Source organism: Phaseolus vulgaris, chromosome 3, assembly GCF_051622355.1.
Source record: "Phaseolus vulgaris cultivar YP4 chromosome 3, ASM5162235v1, whole genome shotgun sequence".
Classification (NCBI taxonomy): Eukaryota; Viridiplantae; Streptophyta; class Magnoliopsida; order Fabales; family Fabaceae; genus Phaseolus; species Phaseolus vulgaris.
The window spans coordinates 35,443,819-35,470,522 of record NC_143500.1 but is presented as its reverse complement, the minus strand read 5'-3'; the positions used below and the strand labels follow the sequence as shown (position 1 = coordinate 35,470,522).

Sequence of the window (26,704 nt, the reverse complement as noted above, 5' to 3'; positions counted from 1 at the left end):
TGCCACAAAAGTATATAGCCAAGTAGGGGGTCTGTGTTTTGAGTAATGTAGGAGCTTTTAGGGTTGGAACAATTCTGTAATGTTTCATTTTGTTTATTAAAGGGCTGGATGCTTCAAATAGGTCAGAAATGTTTGTAAAAATTCTACATTATTATTAATGTTAATTATTTATTGTAATATCTTCTTTTAGACACCAAAAGTATGCAGAAGTTCTGAAATTGTGCTTTAACATCGAACTAAAGGATTGAGATATACATATTAATAATAGTAAAATTTTCAATATATTGTCAATAATGTTTGGTATTTTTATTATATAATACTCCCACTTGCAATACGTGTAAGCCTGTAATCTCTAAATTTCGTTCATTTTTTTGTGCCGTTTTATTAATAAACTTTATCCTGGCTTGAAAGATAAAAAAGTCAGAATCTGAAACTTCAAATTAAATTAAAGCACTCTTCACAACAACTTGTGCTTTGGAGTATGTTAAGTCTTCACAAAAAGTGAAAGACGTACAATTAAAATCAACCCTATATTATTGTTTATTTAAAGCTGTGTCTCTATTTGAGTGGTTTGTTCTTGTACAATATCTTAGCAGCTTAAGTTATCAATATTCATGCAGATATATTACAAAGTCAAAAGCTTGCAGATAATTAAGATTATTATTTAATAGCATTTTTAGATCACCATATCTAGCTTAATTATCACTATTAAAAGAATGATTAAATAAAAATTAATTTTATAAATTAAAAATAATTAATTATTATATTAACTAGATTATATACTATTTTAAAAATTAAAAAAAAATTATTAATATCTAAATTGACTTTTATTATTGATAAATAATTTTTAGATTAGTATCTACACTATAAGAAAATCACTTAATAGAAATCAATTTTATAGACAAAAAATAATTAGTTGTTATAGTGACTAAATTACAAACTATTTTAGAAACTAAAAAAAATATTAGTTTCTAAATTAGTTTCTATTACTGATAAATAGTTTCTAAATTTGTATATAATTAGTTACCAAGGTTTTTAACTACCAATTATTTAGATTCTAAATTTGGTAGCAAAAGCTAATTAGATACCAATTTAGAAACTATTTATCAATAATAGAAATTAATTTAGAAATCAATTTTTTTTTAGTTTCTAAAATTGTGTCTAATTTAGAAAATATAGCAACTGATTATTTTTTGTTTCTAAAATTAGTTTCCATTCAATGATTTTCTTGTAGTGATAATTAGCTACTAAGGTTTTAGTTACTAATTATATAGATTTTAAAGTTGGTACCTAAAATCTTGATAGCTAATTAGATATCAATTTAGACACTATTTATGAATAATAAAACTAATTTAGATACAAATAATTTTTTTAGTGTCTAAAATAATAATTTCTATTTAATATTTTTTTTTAATATATAACTTGTAATTTGGACATTCGTTATCTTTGAATCATATATATATATATATATATTTTGCCACAGTATGAAAATAGTTAATACAAAAAAAATTATATAAAGAAATTAATACAGAATCGTTACACATTTAAGGGAGGACCAGAACTCCTTAGAACATCTTCATTATATTTTGTCCGTACTAGAAGGTTGAGTGACAGACCATGTGAGAAACAACTGTGCTTCTTGTACATACGAGTAAGACTTTGCTAACATAATCTATATCTAAGGTACCGAAATATTAGTATCATTTTATACCCTACCTTAATTTCTCTAGCAAAAACATACAAATGGCCATTTTGGTTTCGATTATCATAGTATGTACACCAGCCCCTAGCCATCTAATTGAGAAATAGTCCCTCCATAAACACTTTTTTTTTGTTTTTCATTGTGGAATATTTAAAACGCTGGTTGTAATTGTTTGTGGAAGATTTTTTGCCCGGGTGATAGAATCATTCTTGGATCAAACTGGTGTTTTCTTTCTAAGAATTTCAACCATTTGGTACCGAAATGATTTGTCCAATCTTCCTGTGTGCTGTGGTTAGGAAGATATTGCTTAACCTTAATGCCAGCATCCCTACAGAACTCCAAAATTTCTCTGTTTTGAGCATCATGTGCTTTCCAAGAATCAAACCCACTCGAGTGCAAAAATCCAACTGTATAGAAGACATCCTCGTCTGGTATTGATGCAGACATCCTATCGTCCCACCTGGAATTAAATTTCATAGTATTAGTCACTGTTCTCTTCTGAATTTTATAATAAAAAACGATAGGGTCGAAGTGTGAGGAATTAAAAAGAATTGCATCAAGAGTGTGTGCATGCATTCAATGCTTACTTGTTTCTATTCATAGGGTAAACCAAGACTGGTCCAGAGGAGATGTTTCTTTTAAGAATTATATCCATGAATACTCCTGAATTAAAATCCAAGATTTGAGATTTCGGTAAAAACAAATTAAGCCATGGGTGAGGAACCTCCCACAGTCCTTGTGACTGAAGCTTTAACTCTCCACTTCGGACTCTATTCAAGAACTCAACGTATGAGACATTTTTCTCATAATAAAATCCGGGGATATAGGCCAGCCCTTGGAGCAGCACATGAATTTCCTAGAGACAAAAAAAGAAAAATATTAGTATCATTTTTTAAATGCACAAGATTTTGTACAGTCCTACAAATTTCTACATAAAAATCTAATATGATCTCAAAAAGAGTAAATGCACAAGATTTTTGTACAGGCATAAAGCTATATAGCTATCTTGGTTATGAAGGTGTAATCCAAGAATCACACCATATATATCTAGGCATTTGCTTTTTGACTAGTTGGGACAGTGGCTTTTGTTGTTTGAAAAGAAATATGATCTAACTAGAATATGATATGAGTGGAGGATACCTTGTCCACATTTTTCTCGGTTTGGTCGTCATAATATTTAGCCACTTCAAGACAGTAGAGGATGCCATGTTCAGTTATTAAAGAAGCTATTCTGGGATGGTCAGATAGAGGGAAGAAAGAGGATCTCCAATTATTTATGGGGCCTTGGTTCATTAGCAGCATCCCTTCCAAAAAATCTAATGCATTCTTTTGTTTCCTTCCATTGATTGAGATTAATCGTTCCTGGTCTTTGGTAAAAGCAGAAAAGTCACTATAAAGTAGTCTGACCCACTTAACCTGCATGCCAACAAAAATTCACCATTAATAGTGTCTTATACTAGTAAACTTACTAACGAAATAGAATATAATAAAATGAGATATATGAGAGAGAGAGACGTATTTATGTATGTATGAGCGTATGTGCACACTCTCACCACTAGTCCAATCAAAATTGGAAAGGTAAAGTAAAGAATACGGCTGTAAAATGTGGTGGTTTCTCTTTTTTTTTTTCACCAATAATGAATAAATAAAACAAAATAATTTAGGAATATGAAATATTTTAAGAATATTCTAACCTTATAGATAATACTCAAAATACCTTATATAAAAGGTTCAAGAGTCAAAAATAAATACTACAATGTTATATCTTTCAGTCTCCTAACCAAACAACGTACACATATCACGCAATAGATAAAAAATACAAGCTCCAAAACACCAAATCGACCAATTCAACATCACTAAACATCTTTCATAACTGCGGTAACCAACTCAAGAACCTGCAACAAACAATGGCACTCAACCCCAAAAAATGGCTTGTCTATGTATACATACATCTATAGTCTCATGGAATGTATGCATTGACTCTTGAAGGTCTTTTCAAAAAGAGAAACTTCTTGTTTGGTTTGATAAAGTAGATAAGGTTTTAAGTCATGGAAAGAAAGTGATAATAAAACATGAGTTTTTCTAATTCTATTGGTTCAGAGCTTGAGATCTAATTAAGATCGTAATAATTTCAAGAGTAACGTCTCCATTGTTTTTCAAACTCGTATTATGTATGCTTTCAAAATTTCATATACACATTAAGTGGTTGAAACTCCTACGTACTCACAACTCGTCTTATTTTCATTTGTGTATGTGTTGTGTTTATCATGGATGACTAATACACCAACATAAAATGAAATGCACAGTGGGTGCCAACTGCCACTAGGTATGAACAAAATGACTATTCGAATGACAATTTGATTTGGAGTCTATGAATTGTTGGTGGAAAAGGTAGAGACAAAATTCTAGTCAATTGTCTTTGAACGTACCCTTTTGGGTGCTGTCTCAAGAGCAATTCTCGTCCTTGCTATGACTCCAAATTGTCCAAAGCCTCCAAGAACCGCGTTGAATAACTCCAAGTTCTTCTGCGTAGAGCAGGTTACGAACTCTCCTTTTCCTACAAGTAGACGACAAAAATTATTTATTAAATTGTACAATTAATTAGATGCATTTTCCATATTGGTATTTATGTCTTTTCATATGAATGAATTTGACCAACATAAAGTTCATAGAAAACTATGACCGTGGACCTGGTACTAAACCCATTGCTCACCCATATTGTAGACAAAGACTGTTCCTGTTCTAGAGTTCACCAACCACATTAGCTGGGTTTATAAGACGTCTTCAACAAATCATATCTTATACATTTAGCAGAATATCTATGACAGCTCTTTTAAGAAAACGAGGCAATAGAAATTTGCAAAACTTAAGGTACGGTTGCTATTGTCTCCCACTAAAATAAAAACAGTAATAATTACTAAGATGAAATGTGGATTTTATTAATTAGAAATCAATCCTTGTGTGTAGGAGAAATTGCGAAGAAACTTCATACCAGTGATAACATCCATTTCATGAACGTTGCTGATTTGAGGTCCATAGCGGAAAGACTGGCCACTAATTCCAGCGTTGGAAAGCGTTCCTCCCACGGTCAAGTACAAATAATCAGTCCAAGAAACGGGTGCAAGTCCATGTTCTAGTGAGGCATGTAGCACATCAATCCAGAGTTGTTCCCCTCCAACATCAGCATAGTGACCTATCAAAGGGTCCTTAGAGACACTAATCGAAACCCCATTTCTTTGTTTTCTCAGGGTGGCCATGTCAACCACCACCCCATCACGAGCCATGGCTTGTCCATGATGGGAGTGGCCTTGGCCCCTCGCGGCTATGTGAAAAGGGGCAAGGCTGTTGTATGAGGATTTTATCAAGGTGGCTATGTCCTCTATGGAAGATGGATGAAACACAGCTGCAGGGAGTTCATGCACGATATGACCATAGTCACTAGAAGCCATTTGAATGGTTTCAGGGTCATCGTGAAGCTTATGGAATATATTTTCAAAGTCAAGATCTGGAAGAATCAGACCTTTCCATTGCTCGGTTTTGCCCTCCGTGTATATCAAACGGGTTATGGTTACTACTAGTAGTATGAAGTAGGTTGAAGAAGGGTAATTCAGTGCCATTTTTTGGAGAGAGAGAGAGAGAGAGAGAGAGAGAGAGAGAGTACTACTTGTGTAGAAGAAGATAATTAGGAGAAAAGTTTGGTGTTGTGTTGTGGTGTGGTAGTGGGTGAAGGGAGCTGGGATATATAAAGAGAGCTTGCATGAGAAAAAGAGGGTTTGGAAATAGAAAAAAGATTATGCACACTTTGTTGGGGCTGTATGCATATGGGGATGGATCATGGAAGACAGAAACAAGAAAGAAAGTGAGAAAAAGGGTACACGTAAGAGGTGATGCGATCTAGAAGAAAGAAAAATAAAATATAAAAATACAGGTAAGGTGAATGTAAAAAGGTGAAAAAAAATACTATAGTGATATCATATGTTACATCCTTAGGATGAGAAGGGAAATTACAATGATATTGCGCAAGGATTGGGGTGGCAAAATGTCAAATTCAAAGATATGGTGGAAATGGAAGAAGATAATAGAGTCTGAAGGTTCATGTGAATTGTGTGGAAACTATTAAAAAGAAAATAATTCATTAACATTTTGTTTCTTGTGACAGTGTATGAATAATCATGTACCACGAAGATTCCCAGCCATGGAACATTTCAACCCACAGATTTCTACCATTTTTGTGGGCTATAGCGAGACCAAAATGGGATTAGTGAAATCTGGCCGTTGATATATATCCAACATTGGTCAAGCTTGGTCAAGTGATGTATATAAATTACTTACCCCCCACACATTGATTTTTTTTATTACCACTTGGTATTGGTTAAGGATAAAAATGAGTCAAAATTAGGTAATTATCAAAAGGATCTCTTAAGATATGTTTTGGGGATCAGAGAACTTGTGATTCATGAAACTGTTCTGCATCCAACTTTTGTGGCTCATGGAGGGGTAATAACAATGGGAACGGAGGGAGACATGACACCGGATTTTCTTCAGGCCAAGATTTTGTCTGTGAGCATCTAAAGCAACATGTAATCAATGAAAAGTCAAGCAGGGAAATGAAACTATAATTATACCCACCAACGTGTTTGTGTCACTACAGTTACAAATCACTTAACACGTTTCCATGTATTATTTTCCCTCACATTTCATTTCTTCATACCCAAATAAAAATAACTTTGTCCGATTCCGTGCCATTATTAGATAGGTAATTAAGGAGAATGTTCATTATCATTAATTATTAGTTGCCCCCCAGTGTAAATATACCTAACCGACCAATTCTTCTTTTGCTGCCTTTTACATAATATATGAGACTAAAGAATATATTACAATCCCTGGCATGCATCGTATAAAGTAATCAAAATATGGGAACAACATGCACATGCATGATAGCTAGCAATTTAATTTCTCTCTGGCTAGCTATCTCCCCTTGTATACACTACAATTTGTTATCAAAGTATATATTATGTATGCATTAAATTGCTCTTTGTTGGTTACTAGCTAGATTAAATAAATTAGACAAAAGACAAAGAAGAGATCTGAGTTTCTAAACAAATTCTATATGCAAATTTGACTAACAACTAAAGGGTGTTCAATGAACAATCTTTGACTTGTAGATCACGCAGGTAAGAGGAAGCTATCAGGTGATAACAAGACCTTCCACCATGCAAGTCTCTGTGAAACCATATTCTACTAATGCTTTCTATTGAAGATTGTAATCTTTGACGATGGATGTTACATGCATGACTAAACCAAAAGATAAGAAAAGACTTACAAGGCTAGGCGTTAAGTTATAGGATTGACTAAGAGGCAAAAGATATATATTGATGCTGGTTGGGGATACACGTATATACTCACATCACATTCTTGAATTGATCAAAATACACAACTTTCATCATGTTCAAACACTAGTAGTTAGGTCTTCTACCTAATAAAACGAAAATGTGAAAAGAAAGGGTTGGTCTTGGTATACATAATAAAATCCTACTGTTTTTAACACAAACACACTATATATATATATATATATATATATATATGTGGTGTCAAATTTTATATAGTACCATCTTTTGTATTTTTTGAAATGTTTGGTGAAATTGATATTCAACTCAACGAGAATTGCAATATCCTTACTTTAACACACTTTTTGTAGTACTATGAGTGATGAGAATATGCAATGAACCTAAGCTTTCATACCAATATTTCCGTTTCTGATAGATCCTTGTAAATGACTCTTGTAAAGCCATATCACACAGATACATACATATCTTCACCAATATACATAGACAAATATGAAAAGGTAGAGGGGGCTGTCCCTTGTCGTTTTGTCCAAAGTGACTTTTAAATTTTACCAGTTGTTGTTTCGCGGGTTCAGTACAAAGAAACACACAAATTTTGGCATGCCAGTTAATGCTAATAGAAGGAATGAAACAAAGTAAGACACTGTTGTGCACTGCAATGGGAAGTAGAGGGGGGAGTGTTTCTTAGATATTGAAGATCTTTTTTGGGATCTATCACGTGGTCCCAAAACCAAAGGCGACGAGAAAACAATAACATTTCAAACAAAAGTATTCATTTCACATTTGCAAGCATATCATCTCATAGATTCTGAATCCTGGTTTAAACCAACCTTATCATCAAAATCGTATCTTCCTCCAGACCACTACTGAATGGTTTAATCAGTGAATTTTAGAGAAGCACAACACACCACACAGGTAAAAAATCAAAGCAAATTATACACTGTCAACTTTTTACATATTTATAATAAAAAAGTGTTGCTTTAAAAGGTAATTATAACTTGTTAACAATTCAATAAATTAATATTTTAATTATATTTATTTTAATTTTTTAATTTAAAATACTAATATGTATTATTATAATGACTTGTTAAATGAATGTTTTTACCTTTTCATGTGTCAAAGTATTTTCTTCATAATAAAATTAGATGTTATTATAAGCATTATTATCTTTTACCAGCTTTTGATAAAAATGATGTAGATGAAAAACAAAAGAGCACATGAAAGAGAGAAATAAATTTGAATATCCTACATGCATGCAATAATCATACACAAAAGAGTTTTACAAATAAAAAAGAAAAGAGAACCCCAAATATAATGGGCTACGCTAAAGAGGTCCAAAGAGGATAAAAAAGAACCTATTGATAAAACTTATAACTCTCCCCTCAAGTTAGTGTGTGAATACACAACATTCCAAACTTAGAAACGAGCTTGCGAAAAACGTCATGATCCAAAACATTTGTAAACACATCATTAGGTAGCTCAACATAATGTATGGGAAGAAGATGGCACCATCGTTGATGAAGCTTTTCTCCAAACCACAATACAATAAATGTCAATGTGTATCGTTAATGAAAAATACTATTGTGTTGCAATATTGCAAGGAGTGATATGTAGGTCCTCAAGTAAATAGACCAACCATTATACCTCGCAGCAGGTGGAGACCAAGCTACGATACTATGCTTTTGAGGAAGACCTAGATATGGTACTTTGTTTCTTGGTTCTTCACGCTATCAAAGAATCTCCAAGGTAAATGCAAAAACTAGTAGTAGAGCGACGTGTAATAGAACAAGGAGCCCAATCAAAGTCACTAAAAACTTTTAGTTGTATAATTGAGCTTTAAGATAGAAAATACCTTGCATAGGTGAACCTTTAACATATTTGAGGATGCATTGCACGACTTGGTCATGATGCTTTGAAGGAGTTTGTACAAACTAACTGAGAAACTGTACTGCAAAAGTTATACCAGGTCTAACGTTAACCAAGTACAACAATAGTCTTATGATTCTTTGATATATTGGTGCATCATGAGTGCTCACATTTTGATTAAACAAGTTTTCGTTCTTCTTAACCATAGGAGTAGTAACGAGTTTAGCATTCAACATCTCAATATCAACAAGAATGTCAAATGCGTACTTTCTTTTGCCAATGTGTATTTCCCATGAGTTCTAGCAACCTCCACACCAAGGAAAGAACTTTAACTGACCAAGATCTTTAATCTTAAGCGTTAAGAGATTTTAACATCTTTGATATTACTCATACAATTTCTTGTTAACATAATGTCATCTACATATACAAGTAGAATAATAAAATTCAATTTGTTGTTTCTAATGAAGAGAGAACATCACCATTAAGCTAATTGAAATTGATAGTATGAAGGAACAAAGTAAGTTTTTCATACCACTATTTACTTGTGTATTTTAACCTATATAATGATTTTGTTAAATGACATACTTGATTGGAGTGATACCAGGAGGCAAAATCATGTAAACTTCCCCTCTCAAGTCTCCATGACTCGTAACTCATATTACCACCTCTATTATTCACTATGATTTTGTTGAGCATTGTTGATCAAAACCTTTGTTTCAAAACTAACAATCTCGTTTAGTGTCTTTCTTGTTGAAGAACCAAAGAAAAACATAATTAATACTTATAAGTGGTTCTATAAGCAAAATATGAGTATTCACGGTGTTGTGTGTTTCTCCCAGACCCTTTAGAAAACACATGACACGCTCATATTCTCTATAATTAGCAATGGTTTTAAGATGATTACAACTCCACCTCACATTACAAATGCATGTTGGCACTAGCGTGAAGAGTCTAATTCTTCCAACGAGATCTTTGAATCCATATAGTAACTTGTAATGGTTCTTTCTACTTGTTTGATTGAGTTAATTTCTTGAAGAAAGTATGAGATGAAAAAGTGATTGCTTTTCTAAAATCCATCCTTATGATCATCTGATATGTCCTTCCCATTATCAATGTAAATTGTACTTTGAGAAATTTGTGTAGTTAACGTACACATGATCCAAGAAATAACCATAACATTGTATTGGTCTCAAGCTTTATAAAGGTCATCATCATGCATGGGTTCTAAGGTCTCTCTATTCACGAACTTAAACTTGTTCTTCGACAATAAGACACACTTCATTACTCAATTCTCAAAATGGTATTTTGATTTATCAAATTGTGACGTAACGAGAATCATTTTAGGACTCTCACCTGGGCACAAATAGAAAGCGCTTGAAGAGTTATGTGGTAAGCCCATAAAAAACAACAAGAAAATAGAACAATAAAGAAACAACCAATAAAGACGAAAAAGTGAAGAGGAAGAAGCATAGACAACGAATGCACTAAAGCAGAATGGGATGAGACCACTTTGATACCATATTGACTCTTACCATCTTTTGATAAAAATGATGTAGATTGAAAAGCAAAAACAAAGCACAGACGAAAGAGAAAAAAACTAAATAAACTTTGTATATTATGCATGCATACAATGATCATACACACAAAGTTTTATACACACAAAAGGAAAAGAAAACCCAAGCATAATGGATTGACAAAAAAAGGCTAAAAAAGGATAAAAACATAAAAACAGACATGAAAATAAAACTAAAAAAATTTGTCATATATTGGATTTTTTTTAAATAAGGTTTGAAAATTTGAGTTTTATGTATAGAAACAAAATTGTAATTAAAGGAAAACATCTCATAAAAATAGTTAGGCAAATTCTTTCAACACACCATACCTTCTTCTGCATCTCCATACTTCTTTTAATTCTAACAATACCATTTAATTGAAGCACAAATTAAAATTAAAACGCCTAATCTACATCAACTTTCTTTTAATAAAAATATATATAAATAAAAGATACTAAAAACTCAACATGTCTCAAATAAAGTTTCCTATAAAAAACAAAGTTAGTAAAATGCAAAAATAGAGTACAAAATTTTAAGAAAAATATCTTAACACCGAGGAACGTCGAATATAATTAATCTTCTCACCAACCCTCTCACAATACTCAAATGACTAAACTGCTATCTCAAATGCTGCAATTTGAGAATAATGAGATTGTTACTGTTGGAGATCCCACATCGACTAGAGATGAGAGCCTTTCATAGTATATAAGTGGGTGCAAACCTCATCCCATTGAGCCGGTTTTATGGGGTTGAGTTAGGCTTAAAGTCCACTTTGTAATTTGGTATCAGAGCTCTTCGAATGAAGAGTTCTGCTGCGCTTCCCTCTGATTTTTATTTCCCTCTTTGTTGTTCTTGGTTATTTTATTTTTTCTGTTCTCTTTCAAAATCTTGATTGGTTTTAAAAATCTTTTAGGCAATGTTTAATGAAAACCCTAGTCTTCATAGTCTTAATAGTAGTCACACTATTAAATGCAATTTGTGTGGTAAATATGGTCATACTGAAGCTGTTTGTTTTCACAAAGTGGGTTTTCCTTCTGGTAATATTAAAACCTCAAAGTTTTCTTTTACTAGAAAAGTCTGCACTTTTTGTAATCGTCTTGGCCACACTGTTGACACCTGTTATAAAAAGCATGGGTTCCCTCCTGGCTACAAATTCACCAATTGGACATCCCAAGCCAATAATATGATTACTACTGACACTTTTTCTGAGCTTTTTCCTAAAGAACAGGATGTAATGGGGATTCAACTTACATCACAACAGTGCCTATTCCTTACCAACATTTTGCGTCAGCAAAACCTTGAGGATCCTGCCTCTCACACTCAAATTAATCAAGTCGGCAGAACCTCTACGGATGAAATCCCCAATACTGAGCATTCTTCAACAGGTAAGTTTCTCTCTTCACTATCTTCTATAAAAGAATCTTGGATTATTGATTCTGGTGCCACTGATCATGTTTGTCACAATTTGAACGTTTTTACTACTTATACTAAAATTAAACCTGTCTTAATTAGTCTTCCAAATGGCCAAACTGTTTATGCCACATATTCTGGTTTAGTACGTTTTTCTGATCAGTTTTATTTGTCTGATGTGTTATACGTGCCTCATTTTCAATTAAACTTAATATCTGTTTCTAAACTCACACACCAACTTAAATGCACTTTAACTTTCACTTCAACCCACTGCATTATACAAGACAATCTCACTCAAGAGAGGATTGGTACAGTTAAAGCCACCGCTGGCTTGTACCTTGTCACTACCTTACCTGCTTCTAGTCAATCTAAACCGCATTGTTTTGCTCCTTTTATTAATTGTAATATCACAGACAAAACACTATGGCATTATAGACTAGGACACCCTTCACATGAAAGATTACATGTCTTAAGCAAACAATACTCTTTTATTACTGTTGATACTCATCATGTATGTGACACTTGTAGTCGTGCAAAACAGAGAAAACTTCCTTTCACTTTAAGTAATACTGTTACCTCTGTTATTTTTGATCTTGTACACTTTGATATTTGGGGACCATGTTCCATAATTTCTATGCAAGGTTTTCGTTATTTCTTGACTATTGTTGATGATTACTCGCGTTATACTTGGGTTATTCTGATGCATAACAAATCTGAAGTGCGTCAGCACGTCATTAACTTCACTGTTTTCGTTCAAAATCATTTCAAAACTAATATCAAAACGATTCGTACTGACAATGGTGTTGAGTTTGCTATGTCAAAATTTTATGCTTCAAAGGGAATTATACATCAAAAATCTTGTGTTGAAACACCACAACAAAATGGCATTGTAGAACGTAAACATCAACACATACTAAATGTAACCCGGGCTTTACTTTTTCAAGCAAATCTTCCTCCTATTTTTTGGGAATTTGCTGTAAATCATGCTGTTTTCTTAATAAATGTTATTCCTACTCCATTACTTGATAACATCACTCCTCATGAAAAGTTGTTTGGAAAACCATATGACATTTCCTTTCTAAAAGTGTTTGGTTGTCTCTGTTATGCTAGTACCATTACTGCACATAGAAAAAAATTAGATGATAGATCTATCAAAGGTATTATTCTTCGCTTCCCGCAAAATACAAAAGGTTATATTATCTTAAATTTAAAGTTTTATAGCATAGAGATATCAAGACATGTAATCTTTCATGAAAACCACTTTCCATATAAATTGGATAGTGGCTTGCCTAAGGACCCTAACACTTTATCTCTCCCTATTTCTAATGCATATAATTCTGCTTTTGATTTTTTTTCTGATACTGCACCTCCTGTCGAGCCATGTGCCTCTACTCCTGCACCCAATACTGTTCCTCCACCAGCCTCATTATCCTATGATCTTCCAACAAATAGTGTCTCTGCTCCTGCATCCAACATTGCACCTTCATCAGAATTATCACCGCCTGCATCTCCAGGAAGCATCTCACCCCAATTTCCAAGAAGATCAGCTCGTCCTCACCGACAACCTGCCTATCTTGCAGATTTCCACACTGCAACCAAGTAGAAGATATCCTATTCATAATTACTTGTCTTACAATTCCTTATCTTCCAATTTTAGAAATGTTATTTCCTCTATCAATTCTCATCCTGAACCTCAGACATATAACGAAGCCTCCAAACATGCTTCTTGGCAATCTGCCATGCAAGATGAGCTTCAAGCTCTTGCTGCTAACAATACTTGGCAACTTACTCCTCTCTCCCAAGGAAAGAAAACTATTGGTTGTAAATGGGTATATAAAATCAAATACCATTCTGATGGCACTGTTGAGCGCCACAAAGCTAGAGTTGTTGCCAAAGGGTTTACCCAACTTGAAGGACTTGATTTCTTAGACACTTTTGCACCTGTTGCTAAACTCACTACCCTCCGCCTTCTGCTTGCTATTGCCATTACCAAAAATTGGATTTTAAAACAACTTGATGTCAATAATGCATTTCTTCATGGTGATCTCCATGAAGAGATATACATGACCCCCCCACCTGGCCTCTCTCTTCCTTCTCCCCAGCATGTTTGCAAGCTTCAACGGTCTTTGTATGGCCTTCGTCAAGCTGGTCGCAATGGTACGCCAAACTTTCTACTTTTCTTTTATCAAATAATTACTCTATTTCTGTTGCTGATCACTCTCTTTTTCTTAAATATAATAATGATAAACTCACTGTTATTCTTGTTTATGTTGATGACTTGCTCTGGTGATGACATGGAGGAAATCAATACAATTACTGCATCCCTTCACCATCACTTTAAGATAAAAAATTTAGGTAATCTCACTTACTTTTTGGGACTGGAAATTGCTCGCAACAGTACTGGTCTTCATTTAAGTCAACGCAAGTATACTTTTGATCTCCTTCAAGAAACTGGCATGCTTGACTCTGCACCTGTGGCCACTCCTATGACTCCCACCTCCCGTCTCTCTCCCGACCAAGGCTCACCTCTCGATGCTGATGCCACTTCTCAATACAGAAGACTCCTTGGACGTCTAATTTACTTAACCAACACGCGACCAGACATCGCCTTCGCTGTCCACAATTTAAGCCAATTCATATCTGCACCCACAACTCATCATCAGCAGGTTTTTTCGGAAAACTTCATTTATTCTGGTGTGGATGGCAGGCAGGCTTATATTTCTTGGTTTCAATAGGACTCCTTACAAGTGTTGTAAGCTATCTCACGTCTTTTGCGTTACCTCAAAGGCACCCCTGGTGAAGGACTATATTTTTCTCACACTAGTTCACTTCACCTTTGTGGTTTTAGTGACTCTGACTGGGCAACATGTCCTACCACACGCAAATCTGTCACTGGATATTCTACTTAGGAGACTCCCTAATATCATGGAAATCAAAGAAGCAGTCAACTATCTCCCGCAACTCCTCTGAAGCCGAGTATAGAGCCCTTGCCACCACCACATGTGAGTTACAATGGTTGTCTTACCTCCTTCAGGATTTACATCTTCCTCTCTCCCAGCCTGCAACCCTGTACTGTGACAACAAATCTGCCCTTCAAATAGCTTCCAATCAAGTTTTTCATGAACGAACCAAGCATATCGAAATTGATTGCCACCTAGTTCATGAAAAACTTAACTCTGGTCTCCTCAAACTACTACCCATTACTTCTGCAATGCAAGTTGCTGACATATTCACCAAGCCCCTTGCTTCCGCACAATTCTCTACTCTCAAATCCAAGCTGGGCCGGACAAATATCTACTCCCCAGCTTGAGGGGTGTTAATATATTTAATTTTCTATTTTAAATTATTGGGCTTTGTTTGTTTGACCCAACTTTCCTTTTTCTGTTTCAGCTAGGTCTTAATCTTTTTCTTATATATACACCATGTATTTTACTCTCTAATGTACAAGTGAATAAAAGTTTCTTTTATATTTATTTTTCTCTACAATTAGGGTTCATCAAAACCTCTCTTTCTTCATTACGATTACGTGCGATTACTTACGCTACATTAAAGCATCACATCAGACAAAGAATATTCATTTACTGTAATAGTTACATTGAAAATAAAGATATGCAATTATAAGGGAATGTGAGATTATAGTTCATATAGAATTATTTAAAATTTTAAAAAAAATTAAAACCAACTTTTTTTCAGTTAATATATAATTGTAAAAGAAAATAAGAAGATGGAGGAATAATTTGTCAAATAGTTATCTTACAAGATAAAATACTCATCATACAAGATAAAGTTTACATTAATTTTGGTTAGAAAGTTCATTATTGGAAATATAGAATATATATATATATATATATATATATATATATATATAAGTGGGAGGAACATACTCTTCTCATTCTTGCAGATGTTTCTTTCGATGTTGATTTTGGATAGATTCTGAAAATAGAAAAACAAAAGGCTGGTAGCAGTAGTAGTGCCCGTACTAGGTGGTGCAATTTTGTATCACTATATCTCTCATCTCTCATAAAGTTGTTGGAAAAACAATTCTTCATAAATATAGTCAATACTTATACACCAATTGCGACAATGTCTATTAATTGTAGTTAGATTTCACTTTCATGTCGAGGATATTAAAGAGTTAGTGCCATATTCACTCAAACATTATAAACTTCAATCTCTATTTTAAATTATAGTGCTTTTAGGGTTTGAATCATTCTTTTATGATAACGTTTTAAATCAATTTTTCTTACGTTTAGTAGTCTTATCCTTCATATTCAGTTACATAATATATATTCAATATATTTTCTTTTAATTTTAGTTTTAATTTAATAAATACTAAAAAATATTGATAATTCCAAAATATATATATATATATGTATATTTATTTATAATTCTCTTGTATGGTGGACTAAGTTTTATAGGATCTGAATTCTCCAGGATTTGGTTCATCTACCTTTCTCTTCTCTGAATCTTTTTCTCTTAGATTTGTCTAGTTTCCATGATTTCTTGTGTCTTTTCTCTTTTTCATATATACTTTTTTATGTGCTTTTTCACATTAAAAAAATTCTCTCGATCTCTTATTTTTTTCAATATATTCTTTTTATATGTATTTCTTAAAGGAAACTCGTGTTTTTAAAAAAGAGCAAAAGATTGAAAATAATCTTATATCACAATTGTTATCATAAAGAAAATATAATTTATATGTTTAAAATATTTATTTATAATGATTATTTGTTATAATATAATTTGTATATTTAAAAACATCTATTATTATAAATTTTAGTTATAAATATTTATCTTATTGATGGTAGAAACTAAAATACTAAAAAAAATATATAAATAAAGATGTTTTAAATACATTTTCTTATTATGACGTTATTCTGAGTTTAAAAAATCGATAATTGATTAAAGATTAAAAATTATTTCAATATATTTGAAGTGGAAACATTAATTATTCTAAAATATTATTCTAAAGGTTTAATTAGAAAAATAATAATTACTATTTAGAAAGGTTTCATTAGTTAGTTTCTTAAAATTATTAATTTTTAATAATTAGAGTAAAAACTTTATCTATAAAGTCTAATTTCTTGATTAGAAGCTATGAATTATGTGTATTTTTTTATATGTAATTACATTAATAATCAGAATAAAAATTGCTTTGTCCTTTACGGTAGCCCTACTTGGCAATGGTAGTGATTCTAGTAAAAATTACTCATTCTAAAAAAAATGTTATGAGTCACAATCAAATTTGGTTTAATTTAATTAATTTGATTTGGAGACGCATAATATATTAAAAGTCAATACATATACTTTTTTAATCTATCTTTCTAGAGGCCATCATCAATTTATACACTTTTTTTACTTGTTTAATATAAAAACTTAAACTCAAATCATATAAACCACTTGCCACACATCTTTCAAAGGGAAATTTCTTTTTATTTTATCAATTCCTAAGCCAATCAAACTATATATTGGGTTGGAGAAGGAATACCAGTTGCATGAATATTTTTATAATGATTAATTTAAAAGTTATCTATAACTTTAATAGAGGATTGTTCTTTCTAACTATTTTTTTTATGTAAATAATTTCTTACCATCTCATTATCTAAGTAACTGTTTTTTTTAAAATACACAGTAAAGAATACCTATACAAGAAAAAAAAATCATAATAAAATTATAAAATTAATTTATTTTATAAATATTTTTATAAACAAATATTTATAATGTAACAATATATTTTTACTTCAATAATTATTATTATAATAATAATAATAATAATTTTTTAAAAAAATGTACACATAGACATGTACGTGTTTCCACGGGTATCAATGTTTATTAGTTGATGATATAAACTTTTTTTTTACCTATATTAACAATACATAGAAATTAAATATATATATCCATTAAATAAACCTGCCATCAAGCACATGTATGGAGGTTAGAAGAAGCATCTCATGAGACAAATTTGACCTGTAAATATAACCGTTTTATACTAAGATCAGTAACATATTCTCTAATACCTGACTATTCTTAATTTTAACAATACATGTTTTCAATTGAAAAGGTATGATATTTATTCAAAAATATAGTTTTCTTTCAAAAGTATTCTTTTCACACTTAAAAAAATTATTAAATAAAAATAAATTTTAAATAAATAATAATTATTTGTTATAGTGAATAAATTATATATTATTTTATAAACTAAAAATAAAATATTTAAATTAATTTTTATTATTAATAAATAATTTTTAAATTGATATTTAATTAGCTACAGAGTTTGTAGCTAAATTTTTTATAGTTAAAACTAATAGCTAATTAGATATCAATTTAAAAACTAGTTATGAATAATAAAATTATATTAAATATTAATATTTTTTTTAATTTTTAAAATAATATTTAATTTAGTTAACATATATACTAATTAATTTTTTATTTTTAAAATTAATTTTCATTTGATAAATTTTTTATGTTACTAAATTAGAATCATTACAAAAGAAATTATTAAATAAAAAATAATATTAGAGATAAAAAATAATTAGTTATTATATTGATTAAATTAGATATTATTTTAGAAATTAAAAAAAATATTATTTTTAAGTTAATTATTGTTATTAATAAATAATTTCTAAATTAATATCTAATTAATTATCAATATTTTAATTTAATAAAATAATTGAATTTAATATGTTTTTTAAGTTATATTGAGTTAGGTTTGTAAGTGGGGTTGAAAGAGTAGTAAAATTTTGAAAGAAGATAAAAAAGGAAAATAATCTCACTTCTTCTTCCCTTTGGAACTTTGTGGCAGAAAACTTTAATGGATCACTTTATTCAAAGTCCAAAAGCTCCAATGATACTTTATCATGAAACATATTCAAGGAGCATAACACACACATATTCTTCTATTCTAAAAAAGACATCGAAATTTAATGACATCATATTTATAAAATTATCTCTGAATCTTACAAATATTTTAAATTAACTTTATTTGAATTTCCAATGAATATTTTAAATAATTGACAATAAAAAAGTATTTTAAGAATAAATTGAGGTTTTGATGATAGTGTGGTAATTGAGGTAAAATTGACACGTGTGGGTATAATAAAAATGGGAAGAAGAATTGAAGATGTATGATGTAGAAAGATGTAATGTCAAGTCAAGGTAAAGGCTCTGTGAGGCTAGAAATTTGGTAGCAGCATCTACCAATAGATCTTCTACCATACCCAAGTCACATGACGTGTTCAATGTTCTAATACCCTTCTACTATTCTTCTTCTTATCATATTTTACACTTTAATCAATAAAAACCAATACTTTTATTCAATAATTTCGATTGGATCCTACTTCTCATCAAAACAATTCTATTTTAAACTTCATCCATTTATATCATGATTAATGCCTTAATTAGTTAAGGAAAATTTATACACAGAAATTATCTCTGGCATCCATTTTTAAATTATGTGAGGCTTTGAATATATTGACCAAATATAAGTTCTAATATTTAAAACTAATTCAGTTTTATATTTTTTAATATTTAAAATAAATATATTTTAAAATTCAAATTAAAGAAATAGGAAATAAATTTTAAAAAAACTGTTGGAGTGTTTTTTTCCTGTAAAAGTTTGTGTATTCACACAAAGTTTGTAAGCAAACAATCGAGAAACACAAAAAAAACTATTTTTTTATTAAATAACTAATTTTGATAAAAAATAATTATTAAAAACTAATTTAGAATCTAAAATAATTAATAAATGAAATTATTTTTGATAATTAATATTAGATATTAATTTAAAAATCATTTTAAATAACAATAATTTTTTAATTTATAAAATAATATCTAATTTAATAAATATAATAGAATTTTTAAAAAAAAATTATTTATTGATTTTCTTACTATAAAAAAAACAGCACTGAATGTTTGTTTTTAATAGAATTTATTGACATACTATAATAATTTCTAACAAGGAACTTTTATAATCTCCGATTAAGTTCCCACAATTTTTAATGAAAATTGTCGTAAATTATGGTAATATTTTTATCGTTTACTTTCTTTTTCAGTTTTTTTTTTGCTGTGCTTCTTTTTTATTTTCCTTTTGAGTTATTATCCTAGTAAAATAAACTTCAAAGCTCTGTTTCAAAGATCATTTCTTCCATCAACTTATCCAAAATTCCTTTTAAAATTTCTTAACTTCGACTCAACAAAAACTGTTCTTTAATGTGTTCATATTTCTACTTTTTTCTTAAGAATATTTGTTGTTATAAATGAACACTAAAGTCTTAATAAAAAGTTAACAAAAAAATTAAGGAATTTTTTTTTTTTTTTATCATCAAGGAGTTTTATTGACACTGATTAACGACATTGACAAAATCCTATCTAAGACTTTTGGGTGAAATAAGGAATATAATGATTGAGATGATCAATTATGGAATGAGTGAAAAACTCCAATGTCTCAATGGTAAAGATAGGAAAACAAGTATGGAATTTTTGTGATATCAAAATTAAATGGAATAAATTGATGTTAAATTTTCAAAGATACGATAATAGAATTTTTATGACACATAATTGTAATTATATTTTTTTTATCAGAAAAAAAATATAAACTATTTAAAGAATGATCCAACCTATATAGATATTAACTGTCATACTCAAAACTGTTAAAACCTTACCATCAACTCAAATTCAACAAAAATACCTAAAAAAATAAAACCACCAAACCTTCGTACACAATCGAAAACTAAATAAATCTATACCAATAAAAAATTCTAGTAAATGAAATAAGACCTATATATTGCAGCAAAATAAAATTAAACATAAAATATTGAGAACTTTCCATGGTATAAGCGTGAAGAACAGATTCAATATTATATATTTGCATGAAAGAAGTGCAGGAAAAAAAGACACTTGTTTATTATATATTTATATTCTTTAAATAACGTAGCACAGAAATTATAATAATAAAGGAATATTAATATTTTACACATAATATATGTTCTTTGTTGCCTGATTAATCTGTTTTTTCTATGTATTGCTTGAGAAGCTAAATAGTATAAGTAAGAAAGTGAATTTTTAAGATTACATAACTTATTATTCAATATATAAATAATAAAATTTTAAAAAAAAATTATGACATGATACGACTTCAAGACATAAGTTGTGTCAAGTTGACACAACTTTAGTATCACATGGCAGAATCGTGTCAAATTGAAACGATTTGTGTATATGAAGTCGTGTCGCACGACTTGTTTAAATTTGTAAATATTTTTAAACAGACCCCATTTTGATAAAATAAATAAATAAAAATAACTTCATTATGGTAAAAAACCCTAAGAAAGTATTAACATAAAAAAAATATCTTAAAATTTTATTTTTATTTATCAACAATAAACAATATATACATATAAATCATTTTTAAAATTATGAATTCATATATAAAAAAACATAAACATCTTAATATTCCAACAATCCACTTAAAAAAAAATTAACCCTGACCAAGATGTTTTAAATTAGTGACAGTAGTGTATTGAAATGAGATCTGAAATTAGCGGGAAAGCAATGGACCCATCCGCTGGATCCTGCAACACCTTGCTACCTTTCCATAGGAGGTGTTCCCTTTTCAACCACAAAAATGAGTGAAGCTTTTGGCTTTTTTTTTTAATATAGCAAAGATCTAAACTGTTGAAATGCAGCAAAAAGAGTTTCAATATAAAAAGTGCTACCAATCACTTAAACATTGAGCTCAACTTTAGAATCACTTCATGCGTCTGAAAACTATAGGCTGAAGGTATATCACATCAATGATCTGAAAGTGTAGTAATTATTTTGTCTGAGGGAGTACAATATATTAGGGTAGTGTGTATAAAAAGTGGCATGAGAATAGGTAATTTTTTTTTTTTATCAGCAAATAACAATGAAATTAAATAAGACCACTTCAGGGGTGGTCCAACCCTTATACAACAAAACAGATTTTCTCAAAGAGCCTTTCCATCTACATATCAACCAAAAGACCTCCTACTCTCTTTCCCATCTCAATCAATAATAAAAGAAACCCAAGAAACAACCTTTTACATAAAAACTAAACAGAATACATACATACCAAGGGTTCAAGACACCAATCAGAGAATGAGAAATTAGCTGACGGTATCTTTGATGAGATCCATGACCAAACCTTAATCTGTGTTAGAGAGAAAATTTCAGTGTGATCAACCACTCCACCTTTAAATAAACAATTATTCCTGTGCCTCCATATCTCACTAACCAACGCAATCCACAGGTTTCCCATAATAAGATTAACTGAAATAGGTGCATCCAGAATCTTAAAATGTTCAAAATGAGACCCAGGATCCATACAATCCACTGATCTTATTCCTAACCAGTTATAACAGAGATTCCAAATTAGCCAAGCAACTCTGCATTCGCAAAACAAATGATTTGTTGTCTCCTCTGACCTCCTACACAAGCAACACAAATTACTCTCGATCTCAATTCCTCTTCTCTCTATATTAACCCTACAAGCAACCTTGTTTTCAATCACTCTCCAAGCTGTGACTTGAGCTGAGGGAAGCGCCTTAATTTTCCAGAAAAATTTATACCTTCTTAAGTCTTCCTCACTACCTTCTCCCCTTAAAAACCCATAAGCGGACTTAACTGAAAACTCAGTTGAATCGCTATCCTTCCAAACCCAACTATCCACTGTTTCTGTCTCTAGTGTCTTATTAGAGATCAACTCTAAAAGTTGACTTTCTTGCTCCTCTTCCCAAGCGAACAGACCCCTTCTCCACCTTAAGTTCCACTTCCACGTCCCGTTTTCCCACAATACACAATCACATAAAACTGCCTCCTTATTAACAGATAAAGAATATAGCCTTGGAAAAGTGCTCTTCAATTCTTCTGAGACAATCCAATTGTCTGACCAAAACATAATCTCTCTCCCGTTTCCGACCTCCAAATTCAAACGATCTTCAAACTTCCCTCCCCAATCCTCAGACCTCCAGACCTTCCTTAAATCTCTCCACCACAAAGAGACCTTACTTTTATTATCTCGCTGCTCCTTCAAACCTCTCCATCCTCCATACTTAGATTCCAATACCTCCTTCCACAACCCTCCTGCTTCTGTTTTCAGGCGCCATATCCATTTTCCCATCAGAGCCAAATTAAACTGTCTGACATTTATAATACCAAGCCCTCCTGCTTCCTTAGGTTTACAAACCTTATCCCATGCCGCCCAGGCAATTTTCCTTCCATCTGACCCCCATCCCCACAAAAAATTCCTCTGCAGACTCACAATCTTCTTTAAAACAATAGACGGAATCTTAAAAAGAGAAAGATAAAACAGTGGTATTGACGACAAGACTGACTTAATTAAACAAATCCTCCCCGCCATCGAGATAAATCTTCCTTTCCACCTGCCTAACCTTTTCTTTACCCTGTTAACCACCTCATCCCAGAACTCACCCCTCTTATGACATCCCCCTACAGGCATCCCCAAATATTTAAAAGGAATGCTCATTACCTCACAATTTAGAATTTTCGCAAAGTGAAGAATCTCCGTCTGCTCCACCCCAATCCCACCAAGTCTACTCTTGGAAAAATTCACCTTAAGACCAGATGCCAATTCAAAACAGTTCAACATAACCTTTAAATTAAAAACACTTTTGCTCTTTGCCTTACAAAAGAACAAAGTGTCATCAGCATACTGAAGCATATTTACTTTTACCGACTTATTTCCAATCTCCAAGCTCTCAATCAAGTCCTTCTCTACTGCAGTTCTAGATACCCCAGCTAACCCTTCGGCCGCAATAAGAAACAAGAATGGAGCTAATGGATCACCTTGTCTCAGCCCTTTCTTCGGAATAAACTCCTTAGTAGGACTCCCGTTTACGAGAATTGACATCGACGCTGATTCCAAGCAAGCTTTAATCCAGGAAATCCACTTTTCACAAAAACCAAGCTTTCCTAGCATATAGTATATAAAATCCCACCTCACAGAGTCATATGCTTTCTCATAATCCACCTTGAAAAACACACAACTTTTCTTCTTCCTTTTCAACTCTTCTAAGGTTTCATTGGCTACCAGAATACTATCCAATAACCCCCTTCCTTGAAGAAAGGCAGATTGGCAGATTCTCACGATGATCCGCATGCACGAGTGGAGAAAGATACAAAATTGATGCCATCATAATTAAGTAGGAACAGAACAGAATATGAACATTGTTTTTGCCATCTTCCTTTACTTCACTCTCCTTTCATGCTTAAGCAATTAATATGCATCACAGGCTTTAGTTTCTGAAGAAACTCTTTTCGCATGTGAACATGGAATATTTTCAAAAAAGAAAGAGGGTGCATTCACACTGTAACGATATCATAACGATATTTCAAGAAGATAAGTATTTGTGACGGTTGATTTTGCTTTGTAGCACAATAGACTCTGGACCACTCTACATCTACATACAGAAGGTTTTATCCTCATGAAAAATATGTTGAGGACAGTGAGTTCCTAGCAAATCGATTCTCCAATATTTTCTAATTAATACCACCTTCATATGCCAAACTGCTGCATTTTCACGTGATCACTATTCCTTATCTTACTTTTTCTTTACATATATTTGCATTCAAATATTGTGTAATTCACTTTCATTATTATTAGAATGGACAATAATAGGTGTAATACATGATTTATAAATAAATGTCAAATAAAAAAGTTGACACTTGCATTTAACGACTTTAACCAAAAAATTAAAATGAATATTAGTAAGTGTACTTTAAATATAATTTAACTTTGTAAAATTGGTTAATAAAGTAAGGTTTGTAATCACTTATATACTATGAAATGTTTTTATTGTGAAATTATAATACGATAAATGTCCGATAACAAATGACTTGATAAATTCAATAAACTTTCACTATAATAGATTTTAAATGAATCTTATACTACATTAGAAAATAAATTTTATTTTTAACTCATAAAATATTTACACCTATTTATATACTAAAATGTCATTATTCCTAATCAACACGAATCTCTAACAATGAAGAAGATTGTATTAGTATTGTATAAACACGATCAATATAAATGCAATATAATAAAAAAAAAACTGAAATTATGCATGAAACTATTTAAGTTTTATTTTTATACTGAACTTCTCTCATACTTACACTTCTCCATTTCTAGATTATTATTTTATGTATTGAATTTTGCAACGAAAATATAAAGTATTGTTTTAATTAAATTATTAAAATATTGATGCAAAAACCACATGTATATCGAGATAATTATTTTATGAATTGAATTTTGTAACGAAAATATAAAATATTGCTTTAATTAAATTATTAGTGTGAAGAGAAGACAAACTAATAAAGATAAGACAACATTGATTGTGAAATATCGAATGACTTGTCATTTTGTCGATTGTATAAATTGATAAGAATTTTGGCTACAAAGTTTTGCAGGTGATCAATCTTTATCAAACACATGGCAGAATATGAGATGCAAGTCCAATAACTACATTTCCTGCTGGATATGATAAATAATGCATTTACATGTTTTTTTAATATCCTTATTATATACTTTAGGATTTTTTAAATATAAATAATTTTTATTGGTTAAAAAAAACATAGTATTTTCATTCTCTAACTTTTATTTTTTTAATATCAATTTCTACCATTTATTTTTCTTTTTATTTTGAACTTCTTAGCTTTTAAACATCCAATAAACTAATTGTTTTCATTAATTTAATCTAGTGCCGATAACACCTTTGAATATTTTTGTTTGGTTTAATGTTTGTTTTATTTTCCTCTTCTAACTTTTAAATACTCAACAATTTTCATTGTCTTCTTGTTCATGCATCGATCTTACCATTCATAAGAACTTTAATGTTATATAAGAACTAGAAGTTGAAAAAAAAATTCACATATCCATTGAAGTTATTCTTCATTATTTCAAAACAATTATAATGACTCCAACTTTCTTTTCTTCAATAAAATCAAGTAGTCAAAAACTACCTTCCCACCCTTGCAAATAAACTAACGCAATGCTTAAAGCTTTTATAGCAATATTTGAATAAAATATAACTCCCTTTAAACTTAAATTTAATAAAAAAGTGTTTATTTTTTAAAAATTTAAATATAAAATATAAAAAATATTAAATAGAAATTAATTTTTAAAAAATAAAAAAATTATTTATTATATTAACTAATTTATATACTATTTTATAAATAAAAAAAATATTAATATCTAATATTTAATTAGTTGTTATTATTAATAAAAAATTATAAATTAGTTTTTAATTATTATCTAATATTAACTAAGGTTTTAAATATCAATTACTCTAGATTATAATAATTAGTTTATATAATTACTATAAAAACTAATTTAAAATAAAATAGTTACACTACAAGAAAATCATGAAATATAAACCAATTTTAGAAACAAAAAATAATTCGTGGTTATAGACTATTTTTTTTTTGTTTTTAAATTAGTTTCTATTATTGTTAAATAGTTTTTAAATTGGTATCTAATTAGCTCCTAAGGTTTTAACTACCATTTATTTAGATTCTAATTAGATGCCAATTTAGAAATCATTTAATAATAATAGAAACTAATTTAGAAACCACAACTTTTTTAGTTTATAAAATAGTCTATAATTTAGTCACTATATCAACTAATTATTTTTTTCTCTAAAATTGGTTTCTATTTCATGATTTTCTTGTAGTGTAATATAATATTAAATACAAATTTAAAAACTAATTTATAATTTTTTATTAATATAAAACTAATTTATATACTAATAATATTTTAATTTACACATTAGTCATTGTGGTAACTAATTATTTTTATT

The 26,704-nt window shown here is 30.4% G+C and overlaps 1 protein-coding gene across 1 annotated transcript; it reads right to left on the bottom strand.

Annotated features, from left to right (window-relative positions):
* Nucleotides 1–1,494: 1,494 nt before the first annotated feature.
* Nucleotides 1,495–5,593, bottom strand: LOC137807227 (cytokinin dehydrogenase 3). The gene is made up of 5 exons (XM_068607733.2): nt 4,695–5,593; nt 4,132–4,259; nt 2,843–3,118; nt 2,290–2,558; nt 1,495–2,162 (listed from the first exon to the last, which is right to left on the bottom strand). Exons 1-5 carry the CDS (start codon nt 5,317–5,319, stop codon nt 1,853–1,855), a joined length of 1,608 nt encoding a protein of 535 aa, XP_068463834.2. The 5' UTR covers nt 5,320–5,593; the 3' UTR covers nt 1,495–1,852.
* Between the last annotated feature and the right edge of the window lie 21,111 nt (nt 5,594–26,704).

Bases quoted from the DNA above. Each gene is read 5' to 3' on its own strand.
- LOC137807227 (XM_068607733.2), bottom strand. From the start codon at position 5,319: ATGGCACTGAATTACCCTTCTTCAACCTACTTCATACTACTAGTAGTA. The intron at 3,119-4,131 runs GTACGTTCAAAG...GTTGGCATGCAG, and splicing joins TTGAGACAGCACCCAAAAGG to GTTAAGTGGGTCAGACTACT. The intron at 2,559-2,842 runs GTATCCTCCACT...TTTTGTCTCTAG, and splicing joins CCGAGAAAAATGTGGACAAG to GAAATTCATGTGCTGCTCCA.